The sequence below is a fragment of the Apodemus sylvaticus genome, chromosome 9 (assembly GCF_947179515.1).
Source record: "Apodemus sylvaticus chromosome 9, mApoSyl1.1, whole genome shotgun sequence".
In the NCBI taxonomy this organism is placed as follows: Eukaryota; Metazoa; Chordata; class Mammalia; order Rodentia; family Muridae; genus Apodemus; species Apodemus sylvaticus.
This window is the reverse complement of record NC_067480.1, coordinates 38,628,593-38,643,511: the sequence shown is the minus strand read 5'-3', so window position 1 is coordinate 38,643,511 and position 14,919 is coordinate 38,628,593. Positions and strand designations below refer to the sequence as shown.

At 37.5% G+C, this 14,919-nt stretch overlaps 1 protein-coding gene across 4 annotated transcripts in view; it reads right to left on the bottom strand.

The window, feature by feature from the left end:
• The window catches only part of Usp37 (ubiquitin specific peptidase 37), a 73,243-nt gene that overhangs the window by 31,521 nt on the left and 26,803 nt on the right, over nt 1-14,919 (bottom strand). For all 4 annotated transcript variants that reach the window (XM_052193725.1, XM_052193723.1, XM_052193726.1 and 1 more), the window contains exons 8-15: nt 12,504-12,601; nt 10,938-11,022; nt 8,152-8,310; nt 5,019-5,150; nt 4,750-4,873; nt 4,033-4,223; nt 1,511-1,628; nt 206-285 (exon numbers count right to left, since the gene is read on the bottom strand). In XM_052193725.1, the coding sequence (XP_052049685.1) occupies nt 206-285; nt 1,511-1,628; nt 4,033-4,223; nt 4,750-4,873; nt 5,019-5,150; nt 8,152-8,310; nt 10,938-11,022; nt 12,504-12,601 (987 nt within the window). The remainder of the gene's footprint in view (nt 1-205; nt 286-1,510; nt 1,629-4,032; nt 4,224-4,749; nt 4,874-5,018; nt 5,151-8,151; nt 8,311-10,937; nt 11,023-12,503; nt 12,602-14,919) is intronic.

The following is a 14,919-nucleotide window of genomic DNA, read 5'->3' as shown; positions in this document are numbered from 1 at the left end:
TAACTATTGAGCTGTTTGTCCTAGCCTCTCCTCTTTGTCTAGGTAAGCTTTCCTGATATTTAATTCATAATGTTAAGCATCACCAAAATATGTCTGCTTGCTTACTGGGTTTAGGGATCAAATCTAAGTTCTTGTACAGATTAGGCAAACACTGTATTTCTACCAGCTTAGGAACATACACCCTTTAAAAGGCAATCAAATTTACCTGGGCAGCCTGTTAAATTTGTGCCTGACAAGAGCATACTTTCCACCACACTTTTCACAGGAGTATTCAAGTTCTTCTGCCTATAAAAAGATAAAAGAGAAAAATAAGGATGAAGTTGAATTAGCATTAACCCACTAAATGCAAATAATCTTTAGTCTTAATAGTTCAGTGGAATGACAAGTCTTGACCATTTTAAATGCTGTATCTTGAGCAACAGAATTACTAAATTAATACCTAATCTTTCAAATATGATATCATGTTTTCTATTTTCAGAATTCCTAATTCCTTCTTTACCAAGGAACCATCTAAATTTATGATAGTTATTAAACTCTAACGAAGCAGACCTCAGTTTTTCCCCATGGATACACAAGAACTCCTCCCAAGAGTACATCCAGATTTTAACCATTGGCTACAGCAGAGATAAGATCACCTTCAGGTTAGGCAGAGTTCTTGGTCTACTAGGTGTAACTCTATCCCTTTCTTACAATGGACCTCAATCTTCTGGTGACAGCCCACTAAGAACAACTGCTCTACAAGGATCAAAGTTTGGGATGGATATCATTATCTAAAGAAAACTGAAACAAGAATCCTTTTTTTTTTTTTTTTTTGAAACAAGAATCCTTAAAAAGCGGGATACAGATACACAGGAAAATCTTCAGTAGGAATAATAGAGACAGAATGTGTAAAACAACAAAGAGACAGAGTAGTTAGTTATCTTTTGATGAGCTGAACAGAATTTTTACAAAGCTATAGGAAGAAAACCCTGCCAATTTGCTATAACAAATAAAGACCATCAATATAAAGCAAATGTCCACCAGCTGTCACACAATAAACCTGACTACACCCCAGAAACAAACTCACTCTCCCCCCTCCCCCCCAGCTTTGAATAAACCCGATTCTTTCTTCTTCTTCCTACTAGGTCATACAAACTAAGACAAAAGTATCTTTTCATTCCTTAGCTCTCAACAACTCATATAGTATCTCCAAGTTTAATCCATGTTGCCAAGCTTTAGCAAAGGCCATTCAGATGCTTTGTATTCATACTTATTTACAAATAAGAAGCAGCTTCTAAAGTTGTCTAAACGCTAACCACCCACTTAGACATGCAAGATATTCAAGAGCTTCTTTAAGAGCTTTAATCAAGTCTAACAAAATTTATATATAAATAGCATTTATAAACACTTTCTTTCATTAGTTTTTCCTGCAAATAGTGTAGTCAAAACTGCCTTGACAAAAACCTCAACTTCAAACACAATTATCTATAAAATATAAAACTGAATTATATGAATATATCAAAGATATTACCCTAAAGAAAAGATCAAGAGAATCTTGAATTGAACGAGGAGGGAGTGGCTTTTTCCTCCGAGGAAGGTCAATGGAGAGATCATTAAACTGTTCTCTTTTGGGAATAGTTTCTCCACATCTGTAAGGATGAGAGAAGATTTAGTGTAAAATTGAGAATATAAAAATACAAATATACTTGATACCTTCTTCCCCTACAGAGTTTATAGGCCAACACACGCAAGCATAATAATACGATCTTTATAACTTTCTTTCACACAGAAGCATATCTCTCTGATTTCTACTAAGATATCTTCTGCTTCTATCTCTAGACCCAGATTTAAAGGGCTTGTAGAATTTACCTATATACATATTATCTCCTGTAAAAAAAAAATAATTCAAGGGTAAGACTGGTAGTCTTGATTATATCAGCAAAATTTCTGTAGTCAGATTAAGTCTTATGATCCAGAAAAGTAACAGCTCATAGTCACTGTAGAGTGTCTACATTCTTAAAGGTCATGCAAAGGCAGGGATTCCCTCAGAACCCTGCTTAGGAGAGAGGCACTCAGTAATTACTTATTGAATGAAAACATATTCTTATGACTCTGGTCTTTAATTGTGGCAGAAAGTTACTATGGCTAAAAGTTGAATAATATTAACAGTACCAAAAAGCAAATGAAGAGCTAAAATTACCTTTAAAAAACTTGGTAGTATACTCTTTTAGTCCCAGCACTCAGGAGGCTGAGGCAGGCAGATTTCTGTGAATTTGAGGTCAGCCTGGTCTCAAACTAAGTTCCAGGACAGCCAGGGTATACAGAGAAATCCTGCCTTGATCAACAACAACAACAACAACAACAACAACAACAACAACAACACAAAGCCACAAAAAACAACAAACAAAATTTTCTTCCAAGGGCTAAAGAGTGGGCATAGTTCTCAGGTTTCATTACCAGCACTCATATAGTAGCTAACAATCAAGGTGACACCCTCTTTTGATGTCTGCCTATATACACATGCAGGTAAAACACTCAGATATATAAAATAAAAACACTTAATTTAAAAACAAAAGGACAAAAAACTGTTCCAGTCAAGTACAGTAGCTCACACCTGTAACTCCAGCAACTTTAAGAAGCTGAGTCAGGTTCTTTTTCTTTTTTCTTTTTTTTTTTTTTTTGCCTAATATTGCCATCTCTGTTTTCTTTTCTTTCTTTTTTTTTCTTTTTTTTTAAAGATTTATTATTTATTATAGGTAAGTACATTGTAGCTGTCTTTAGACACACCAGAAAGCACTAGATCTCATTATGGATGGTTGTGAGCCACCATGTGGCTGCTGGGATTTGAACTCAGGACCTTCAGAAGAGGGGTCAGTGTTGTTACTCCCTGAGCCATCTCACCAGCCCCCGAGTCAGTTTCTTAAATTTGAGTCAGGCTCTGAAAAGTTTGAGGCTAACCTGAGCAACACAGCAACATCCTGCCTTAAAAATAGAAAAGGAAAGAAAAAGAAAAGAAAAAAAAGAAAATCAGCCAGGTGTGATAGTGCACATTTCAATCCCAACACTCAGGAGGCAGAGGCAGACAGATCTGTGAGTTTGTGGCCAGCCTGGTCTACAGATCTACTTCCAAGACACTCAAGGTTACACACAAAAATCCCTGTCTCAACCCCCACTCCCCTAATAACCCAAAAGAGAAGAAAAGGAGGAGGAGGAAGAGAAAAGAAAACTCCAGGCTAGCCAGACCAACACAAAGAGACTGTCTCAAAACAAAGAAATAAATAAAAAGCAATCCATCAATCAATTAACCACTAACTATTATGGAAACAGAGGCAGGCAGATGTTGAGTTTAAAGCCAGCCTGATCTACGTGGTGAGACACTGTCTTTCTCATAGGACAACAAAAACAAAAGTGTTTCAAAAACTATTTTAATTATTTTGGCTCTTATCTCATCAAAAATTGTTATAGACAAACCAAGGAACTGGGAAGATGGGTCAATGGGTAAAAGAGCTTGCTGCACAAAAGCCTAATAACCATGGCAGAAGAGATGGCTGAGCCATGACAGAAGAGGACTGGCTGCTGCTCCTCCAGAGGCCTAGGTTCAATTCCCAGCACCCACATGACAACTCATAAGTGTCTGAACTCCAGTTTCAGGGCATCTGGCATCCTCAGACAGACATAGATTGAGGCTAAACACCAATGCACATAAAATAAAACTAGAATATTAAAAAAAAAAACAACCCAACCCTACTGGATGTGGTAAAATCTGAGTTACAGGCCAATCTGAAAGGTGTGATAAATCACAGACAGCATGTGGAGGCTGAGACAGGAAGATGCCAAGTTCTAGACCAAACTGGGCCACACAGCTAAAACTTTTGTTTCAAAATTCAAACCCAAAAGAATGAAAGGCTGGAAAAACAAAGTTTTGGTAGAATTTATGGGTTTGTATTTTCCCCATGGGAAAGAAAGGAAAATAAGTTTTGGTATGTGGAAAGAAAATTTTAGTGACTTGCCATAAAGGACTAAGAAGGGAAAAGTTTCTTAGAGAGTACGTACGCTTTACAGATAATGGAATGCTGAACCTCAAACTCCAAGTTTGTAATAACAGGGCAAGTGAACACTTTGGTAGCTGATGTGTCTGGTGAATTTTCTTCTCCAAGGACAGGTTCTGTCTTCCAAGTTTTATTCAGTTTTTCCATATCCTCCTTCAGCTGATCTAAGCACTGACTTAAAAATTCATGGGCATCCTAAGAAAATGACAATATCTGCCATCAGAGCAAAGCACTTTTTTGTCACAATAGCTTATTAAACTGTGACTTATAAAACACCTAGAAGTTGAAAGGTATCTGAACAAGGCCAGTCTTATTAGGATATTTTAGAATACTTATATCTTTTGAATAAACATAAATGAAGGGTGTTGGAGACTTAGCAGAGTAGTTTATCTCCTAGGGTTCAAACCCCAGCACCAACTCTCCCAACAGATGGGAGGTGGAGGCAGGAGGACCAGCATTTCAGTTATTCTTAGCTATAAATATATACATCTATCATGCTTAAAACTGGCCTGAGTTACATGAGATACTGCTTCAAAAACCAACCACACCAACCAACCAACCAACCCAGAATAAAATGCAAAGAAGAATCATATTGAAAGTTACTGTAACTCCTTAGGTTTACCATACAAGGTGACCATATTATACAAATAACAGTTTAAAAACTAAGTCAAAAGCTAATTTCAACTTTGTATATGTAAAACATTTAAAATTAAACACTCACATTTTGTACATAGCCAGAGAATCTCTCTGCAGTAGCTGAAATAGCATTTTTAACCTTCTTAAGTAGTTCTTTTTTGGTCTCTGAATTAGAAATATCTTTTTTAATAAGCAGGTTTGCAAAGCGTCTGATAAATGAGACAAGATTAGCATATTTTAAAAAACATTCAGTGGCATATTATTATCAACAGCACATAAACATGTAACTGCCCCAAATCCTATTATTAAAAAAAAAAAAACCAATGAAGTTATTCAGTAAATATATAACATTACCTGATAAGTGCATTGAGTGGAATTTTCTTCCATGGGATACTTTGTTTAAGCAAATCATTTGCAAACGACTGGAGTGAAAACAGAGATTGTAAGATAGCATTCATATAGCATGTATTTCCCAAATTGGAGAATCTGGAAAGAAAAGAAGTATTTGAAGTATGTTCAGTGTGTAAAAACATTTCTCCATTTTCCATCAGCACTACCTGTGGGGCTTGTTAAACTTCATACAACTGGACTGTTCCTGGTTTAGTATGGAAAATGTGGGGCACAGGGAAACATGCATTTCTAGCAAGTCATCAGTTGCTGCTACTGCTGATATGGGAAATTGCTTTAACAACTGTATTATAATATTGTCTTACAACACAAACTTAAAATGAGGCATTTTCTACTATTTTATGTTATTACTGCCTTTCCCCTTCAATTTATATTCTTTGTATAAAAAAAAAAAATCATCCATTTATTTATATGCAGCAAGATTTTATTTCCAATATACCAATGACCTTTTTTTGTGCCTGTCTATGCAAAATTTAATATTATACAAATTTGTCAATCTTTTATTGAATATTGATTCTGAACCGAATTTACACAGACTTTGCCTACATGTAAATTATAGAAAAATTTCTGGTATCTGAGAGAGTTTAAAGATCTTGAATTTTATTTTTAATCACACATATGTGTGTGTCTGTGTTTGGGTATGTGTACTTGAGGAGTGTAGGTACCCTCTGGAGGCCACTGGGTTCTCTGAAGCTGGAGTTACAGGTTGTAAGAGAGCTGATGAGAGTGCTGGGAACTGAACTCAGGTTCTCTGAAAGAGCAGAAAGTGCTCATAATGGTTGAGCCATCTCTTTAACCTAGGCTTCAAAATTTTATAAGTTCCTCTGATTCTATTAGAATTTATTCTTATATACATTTAAAAATGAATGTATCTTTTAATTGCTATTTTAAAAAATTATTTTAAAAGTGCTTCTTTATTTCAACAATTAGGGCTTTTTCTTCTATCTACTGATCTGCCTACATACATACATACATAACAACAGTTTATGAGATATGGTCTTTGATTTTTACTATAATTTAAATCCTTGACTCACTGCACCTTTTGTAATATTTCTAAGGGACAGTAGTGGTTCATGCCTTTGATCACAGCACTTGGGAGGAAAAGGGAAGATCTTTGAGTTCGAGGCCATCCTGGTCTACAGAGTTCCAGGACAGGCAAGGCTACACATAAAAGCACTGTCTCAAAAAAAAAAACCAAAACTCAAAACAAACACCCTCCCCCCAACACCCATCCAAAGACTTATTTGAGAATGCTAAATTTTATTTCAAATTTACTGACAATAAACCACTAGTTCACTTAAGTTCATGGATGCTTTTGAATCTTCATCAGCTGACATTTAAATTAATATTTCTCACTTTTCCATTTAGATTAATTAATTTTTAGATGTATAACTACATCTAATACCTTTACATATGGCCATGAGGTTGTCAAGAATTGAACTCAGGACCTCTGGAGAAGCAGCCAGCTCTCAACCCTGGAGCCATCTCTCTATCTCCATTTCCTGTTCTGTAGGGAAGTGGCCTTCTTTCTTATATTCCAATTGTTTGTGGACAGGATTCTAAACCCTCTTTAGTTAATTTCGTAAGGTAAAGTCTTAAATGTAGGCTCACAGAGGTGGTGACAGTGACAGGAAGGGAGGGAGAGGAGCAGGCATGTCTTGTTTTCTTCTTTCACTTTAGCACACACCTTCTCTTAGTCCTTGGACTTTCTAGTGTTTCATCCCTCACACATTAGTTTTCATATAATTTCTTAAGCCTTTTGTTCCAACTCTGAGCATCCAGAGGTTTAAGCAATGGAAACCAGGCGAACTGTAGGAAATGGGTTTGCTTGTACACTTAAGATACGTATTAAATATTTGTCCCCTAGCAGATGAAGCAGATGCTTCTTTCATCCACTTCTCTGCGCTTCTGTGTGTGTATGTGTGTGCGTGTGCGCACGCACATATATGCCTGTTTTGGATGATTTGTGAAATAGAATTAGGTAGACTCTATTATCCTCTAGTTTTCAAAAGTTGTTTTTTTCAGCACCTTTCCTTTAGGAGTTTTGGGATAGGACCTAAAATGCTGCAGTTCTTAAGAGTTTTGAAAAGAGGAAGATTTATTTTTATTTCTAGAGATAGGTATAGACATTATGCAGGAATGAATGAAACACTGGAGGAGCCTGGTAACTGCAGAGGCTGTCAACAGAGTAGCACAGACCAGAACTATAAAGTCCATAAGAGGAGGTGACAGGAAAAGGAAACAAAGATCAATATATATATATATAGATCTCTATCTATCTATCTATCTATCTATCTATCTATCTATCTATCTATCTATCTATCTATCGAGGAAGGTCTAAAAATGCGATGGGTAAACCAATTAAAAGAATGCTACTTAAACAGGTGGTGGTGGCTGATAGCAGCACATAGCTTTAATCCCAGCACCTGGGAGGCAGAGGTTGGCAGATCTATGAGTTTGAGGCTAGCCTGGTCTGCTGAGCAAGTTCCAAGACAACCAGGGCTGCACAGAGAAACCCTGTCTGGGAAAACAACAAAAACAAACCAAGACAGAATGTTGTCTGGGCTTGGAGCGATGGCTCAGTGCTTAAGCACACTGGATCTAGTTCCCAGCCTTAGTTTTAATAATTCTGCCAAGAATGTATCCTAAAAGAGACCCAATAGCATTACAGGAACACAAGTGTCATGCTGCACACCTACAATCCTAGCGGCTTATACAAAGTGCCTGGTTTAATCTGAGTGTCCACTGTTATTGATCACTACCACTATGATCTCAGTTTTGTGTTGAGAAATAGATAAAGATGATGGAAGTAACTCAACAGTAAGTCAAAGTGTACAGAGTGGGAGAATAGTCACTGTTACCTTTAATATATTAGAGATGAAAGATAGAAACACACATTTCAAGGTCTGAAAACTGGAGACTACATAATGGACTTAATGTTTATAACCATGACCGATCTTTGATAAGTGACCTAATTTCTAAATACTTTACAACCATAATATGAATCCTTATATTGATATCCACAACAAATGGAGAACAACTCAAGTGAATCACTGTATGAGAAGGAAAGTTCACCAACCCCTGCAGCTGCTGTTGATGGGCGGAAAGGGGCCCTCTAGGTTTGTTCCAGCCCGCGTAATCCTGGTTACACCTCAGTTTTTTAACAGACAGAGGAGCTGGCTGAGGAAGAAACCCCAGGCTTCTTTTGGCAGAAGGAGTCTGGCTTGAAACATTACACCTAAAAATAAAAAATAAATAAAAAATAAAAAAAGGAAAATAAAAATTTTCATACTACCCTTCTCTTTCCCTCTAGCAGAGTCAGAGAGATCAATGTCTAAGGGGGAGCAGTCTGGAACTTAAGGGAAATATCAGTAACAGTGGGCACTTGTGAGAAAAATTCTAAGTGAGTTTACACAGAAAACTGAAGACAAGAGCCTGTGCACATGCCTTATATCCACTCAGTCACTGTCAATAAAGACAAACAGAAACAAAATGGAAAGCTGAGGACGTTTCCGTATTTGCCCTATAAAGGACACAATCCAAGCCAATGGCTTGAGAAAAACTAGTTTCCCTTTTCAGTTCTCTTCCATGCACTTTGTAACGTCACCTAGTTTTGGACAAATTCAGGCAGTGTATCTTCTTCACTACTTTAAATCACATCAGAGAAGATATTTAATTTTTTAAAAGAAAGACTTTAGAAGTTTATGTTTGGAGGCAGAAATATTAGGGGTATTTAAATTTTTTCCTGTATATTTTATTATTTTCCAAAAAGGTTAAAGCAATTTTTATTTCCTTGAATGGTAAATTTCTGTCTCCTGACATTTCTATTATTTATTATTACAAGTATTAGTCTTTATCAGTAGGAAGCATGTGACTTTGTTGCTATTTAACTTGCATTCCTAATTACACTTGAAGCTGAATACCTTTTTTATAATTGTATGTTTCTCTAAATGGTCTATATTATTAAGTTTTTTTTCCCTAGGGTCTCACTATGCATCCCTGCCTGGCCTTTTTATGTAGACCAGGCTGGCCCTGAACTCACTGAAACTGGTCTACCTCTGTATACAGGGCACTCAGATTGCAAATGTGTACTATTTGCTGGACAAATATAACATTCTTTGTCTATATCCCTGGATTAAAATTTACTCTATTACTAACATCTAACTCTATCTCTCTTGCTGTAAATGTCAATCTGCCTTCTTTTTAAAGTACTATTTTTTTCATGTGGGACTTTTTCGGTTTTGTCGTTTTTCGGGTTAGGGTTTCTTTGTGTTTCCTAGTTGTCCTGAAACAGGCTGACTTTCAACAACTCAGAGCCCCACCTGCCTCTGCCTCCTGAGTGCTGGGAATTTAAAGTGTTTGGCATCATACCTGGCTCCCATGTGGATCTTTAAAATACTATTTGTTGTTTGGCATTTGTTGAGGCTTTTCAACATGAGGAGTTTTAGCATTTTCATCTGAGATTACTTCTCTGGCAGTTTCCTTGACTTTATTCTTTTTTGCCTAGCATACTACTGTGACATAGAGAATTCCCAAACAAAATCTTAGTTGTACTTACATTTACTGTTCTGCACTCTTTGACACTGTCTTCTTGCCAAGTAGTTACTATTTTTCTCCTAGCCCTTTACTTTTGCAGAAGATTTTATATTACAGTTCCTAATTCATTTTTAAAAATAGCACCTATTAAAGTTCTTAATTCATTTAAAAAATAATATTTGTCCCTATGTATAGGTCCATGTACATAGCACTAGTCTGGGGGTCAAAGGACAATCTGCAGGAGTCAGCTCTCTTTTCACCAGGAGGGTCCCGGGGCTCAAACTAAGGTTTAGGGCTTGGGATAAAGTATCCTTACCCATCAAGCTATCTTACTAGCCCTCATAATTGTCATCCAACTCAAGTAACCAGATACCACTGTAAGGCCTGGTTTGTATCCTTGCTCTCTACTCAAGGAATACCAGGAAGAGAACATTAACCATTTCAATCCCAGGAAACTTTACAAGGATGTTCTGCCCTAGCTTAAATTTGGCTCTTCTAGAAACCATGTTCTGGGATGCCTACACACACACACACACACACACACACACACACACACACACACACACACAAACATACTGTACATGCTTTGAACTTTTGAAGAGGATATCAGTTTTTCTGAAACTGAAGTTGTAGATGGCTGTGGGCCGCCATGTGGGTACTGGGAATTGAACTTAGGCCTTCTGCAAGAGTAGTACATGTTCTTAACCACTGAGAAATCTGCAGGCCCCATAACCACACTTTTGAGTCTTGCTATGTAACCCTAGCTGGCCTGTAATTCACTTTGTAGACCAGATCAGCCTTCAATTTGTGGTAATTGTACTTCCTCTGTTTCCTAGGGTTACAGGCATGCACTATCACGCTGGCTGAAAATTAAATTTTTGAAAAATGTTTCTGATAAAAGAAATGTATGAAGCTTTAGCATTTTTTAAAAGGAAAAAAAGTGTTAATTTTTGGAAGTAAACTTAATTACTGCATAAGAGACAAAGGCAGTTCAAAATGCCCCCAGAGGCTTTAACACAGCCATGCCTGAGAGGACGGAAAATGCAGTGGTCAAAAAATTCTCTTATAATGTCAGGCAATATGAGTAGCACCAATATAAAATTTTCCAGATCTAAATTTATCACTGTTGGACACATTTCAAAACAGATAAAACTAAAATATTTGAGTATTTTCCATCTAAAGTGTCACGATGTTATCAGAATTGACTCTGCTGTGCTTAAACTAGGGCGTTAACTGAGAGTACATAGAACAGCCCATTTCATCACTCAAGATTCTGAAGAGGGAGCACCCTTCAGTGTCTACGCTCAACATTGTGTAGCTAATGCATACCTGTCCAGGTTAGTGCCACCACAAGAGTAGTCCTTTGACCCAGCTCTGCTCCCATAGAACGAGGATGACTGCAGAGGTAAAAGCCCTGCACGACACATGAAAGAACACTTAATGCCTAATTTAACCACCTGAGGGCATCTAGTAAGATTACACAATTTATATTCAACTCTATTCTTAATCCATGCCTATCCAAAGATCAATACTATGAAGGAAGCTACAAGAGCAAAGCAGTGCTCCTCTGCCTGAAAGTTGTCCAAGGTCCTCTTCTCGCTTCTAATCATTTCCCCCTTTTCCTTAAATTTCATACATGCATATAATGAAGTCATCTGACTCCCACTTCCTGGCTCTCACTCTCACTCTCTCACCGGTCCTGCCAACACCCCTTGTTCCCAAGAGGTGCCTCCTGCTCTGTGTCTTCTGTGTGGGGCCCACTCATTGGTATCCACAGCTTAGCTTTTTGTGTCTTATATAGCACAAGTTCTTTGTTTTGGTTTTTTCCAGATAGGGTTTCTCTGTGTAGTCCTGGCTGTCCTAGAACTAGATCTGCCTGTCTCTACCCCATAACTGCTGGGATTAAATGACTGGGCCACCACTGGGCAGCCAGTCAGAAGTTCTTAAGACTTTCTCATTTGCTTCAGCAATTCCTTGGGACCATAGGTAAATAACTCAAACAATTACTCACAGTAAGTTATAAGTAAGTTTATTTTAACAACAACTCTTTAACATACATATAATTTTACCATTTATTAAAAACAACAGCAATCTGTATACTAATGAGATGGCTTATATATTTACTATTTATGTTTGCTAATTGCTGGTTGGTTATAATCGCTTAAAACAAACAAGTGCTATTAATATGGTCTAAAAATATTTATTTCAGAAATAAGGCTTATATTGGTCATACTTCTTCCTGTAAAAATCCCAATGATTAGGAGCAACATTGATTAACTGTAATCTCTGATTCAGTCTATGGTCCTGGCACTTTAACACTAAAATTCTACATACCCAAATAGAGGAAAAAGAAAGTAAAATCTGGATCTTGAGGGGAGGGGAATGGTGCTGGAATTAAAAGTATGAGTTACCATGCCACTTACTGCTGTTTTTTTGAGAGACAGTTTCATGGAGCCCCAGCTAGTGTCAAACTCACTTTGTAGTTGAGGCTAACCTGTGAACTCGTGGTTCCCTTGCTTTTACCTTCTGAGTGCTGAGAGTATAGGATTCTAACATTACGATTGGATAACAGTCCTTATTTATTTATATTTAGTGTATGTATGTGTGTTTGTAAGCATGCAACACAGCACATGTGGAAGTCAGAGGATAACTTTCCAAAGTCAGTTTTCTTCTTCCACTGCGTGGGTCACAGAGATCAAATTCAGGTCTTCAGGCTTGGTGGAAGTATTCTAACCCACTGATCCATCTGTCAGCCTAATACTCTTGTCAATTATTGGTACACGTTAGAGACTAATGACTAACACTATTTCTGAACAATGTACAAGACATGTGCTAGTTTAATATAGTCTACCATAGAAACAAAAAATGAGACCATAATTAAACACCAAAACTTACCTGATGTTCGATTTTCTTCTGCCTGTTTCAAACTCAGCTGCTTTTCTCTACTGCTGGTTAAATATTTTCTTGAAGGGTCTGTCATAGCTTTGTTGTTCCTACAGTTAACAATTTTAAATCAAAATAGGGACTATATCTCAGTGAATTAAGAACTATGAAGATAGCCTTTCATTAAGTCAAGAACCAATATAAACCACGACTCTCACAAATTAAGCAAAAATATAGGAATATTTTAAAATAATTAAAGACAGCAAGATGATAAGATTTTTCTTGGCTAAAAGCAAGACCAGGGGTTGATGAGACAGCTTACTAAATCAAAGGCTTGCCACAAAAGCTAATAATCTAAGTATGATCCCAGGATCCCACCGTGAAGGTAGACTCCTGCAAGTTGTTCTGTGATCTCTATATGTATGGCAAGGCGTGTACACACGTACTCACAAAGTCATAAAGTTTAAAACTATTTATCTGAGACAACAACAATAAAGATGTCAAATATCCAATATTGATGCTTTGTGGTTTTAAAAACTAAACTCCAAAATGTTCTTATGTCTCATATAATTTGAAATGCTATTTAGAAAATATAAACATTTTAATTTGTAGTGTTTAATAAGTTTAAGTGCATGAATATAAAGTTAAAGACTTTTTTCCTTTGAGATAGGGCCTCTATGTAGCCCTGGCTGTCCCAGAACTAGTTCTGTAGATCAGGCTGTTCTCAAACTCACAGATCTACCTGCCTTTGCCTCCCAAGTACTGGGATTAAAGGCATAAACCACCATACCTGGCTTATTATGATGGGTGTCTTTAATTCCAGCCAGCAGAAGGCAGAGGCACAGGGAGGTGGCTCTCTGAGTTTGAGGCCAGCCTGGTATACAAAGCAAGTTCCAGGAGAGCTATAGCTACACATAGAGAAACCCTGTCTTGAAAAACAAAACAAAACAAAACAAAATAAAACAAAAGGCATGCACCATCAGCCCAGGCAAAAACTTATAATGTTAAACCTCATTTCCTCCCCATTATCTCCAAGTACCTGAAAGCAGTGTGTACATAAATAAAAACTCCAGGTTTTGATGGAAATTTCTAACTTAGGAAAATCATCAAAAACTAAGCTTGTAGCAGACGATGCTGCTGCTCTGTCCGTAATGCCTCTGACTCCAATTTTGTGTCCCGTTTCAATATCTTCACCCTACAACCTGCCATTAAGAAATATAGCTAATCCTTGCACTCAGGAGATGGAGGCAAGAAGGTTAGGAGTTCAAAGACAGCCTGGGCTACATAGTGAGTTTAAGACCAGCCTGGGCTATATAAGAAAGACCCTTGTGTCTCTTCTCCATCCTTTAATGAGCTTGGCCCTGTAATTTCCTTTTCCTGAAAGAACAAAAGAGAAATGTTTGAGTTCTGATCCTAAGCCCAAAAATGTCTTTCAGATTTCCAATTCCTTTGCATCCTGCCGCTGCTATATGAATAATTATAGGCTTTCTTTCTAGATGGTGGAAGACATATGGTTCAATTACTTCAATTGATAGCAACTCCAGGGTCAGCCATGAGTAAGGCTATTCAAAAGCTTCCCAGGCCACTTACTGACCACAGATCCATGGGAAATATCAAAGGGGCTACATGAAACTGGTTAAGCCAAGTTCAAATAAGCTGAAGTGGCCATAATTTATAAGCAATGATTTTGTTGCTGGTTGGTTTGTTTTTTTGAAACAGGCTCTCTCTACAGAGCCCTGCTGTCCCACAACTCACTATGTAGACTAGGCTGGCCTTGAACACAGAGATCCACCTAGCTTACTGCCTCTTGGATAAGTGGATTAACAGTGTGCACCACCATGCCTGGGCAACAATACTTTTTAGGTTATAATTTAAAGACACTATATAGACCAACATGTTATACAGTAATAGGTAACTGCTACAAGGGATATAAAGTAAAATGTAGCCAAATAGACCACAGCACTGACTTGCTGCTACTATGAGTATTGATCTGTTCAAGAGAGAAGATGGCAGGCTCAGCTAAGATCATTGTGTGGAGTCAGCAACACCATCCCTTCTGCAACAAAAAATTCTAAGTTATCTGTGAGGTAATGTATGTATGCTACCCTTCTCGGACTACAAGGCCCTCCAAGAAAATGTGCATGTGGTTACTAGTCACTAAGGGACCACGTTACAAGGGGCATCAAGGAACAGGTGCTATCACACTACAGAGTTCTAAGATCAAAGGAGCACAGCAGCAACCTCCCATCCCTGCAATGAACATATTACGACTGGGCCAATGGCTTCCTATGACCAAGGGAAAGAGTGATAATAAACACAGACCTGATCTGGACACTAGTACAAAATGAAAACCAACTACAAAGGAGGAAAGAACTATGTTCAAAGACAAAGAAAGGTGAGAAGATGAGTTCTAAGGACATTATCTCAC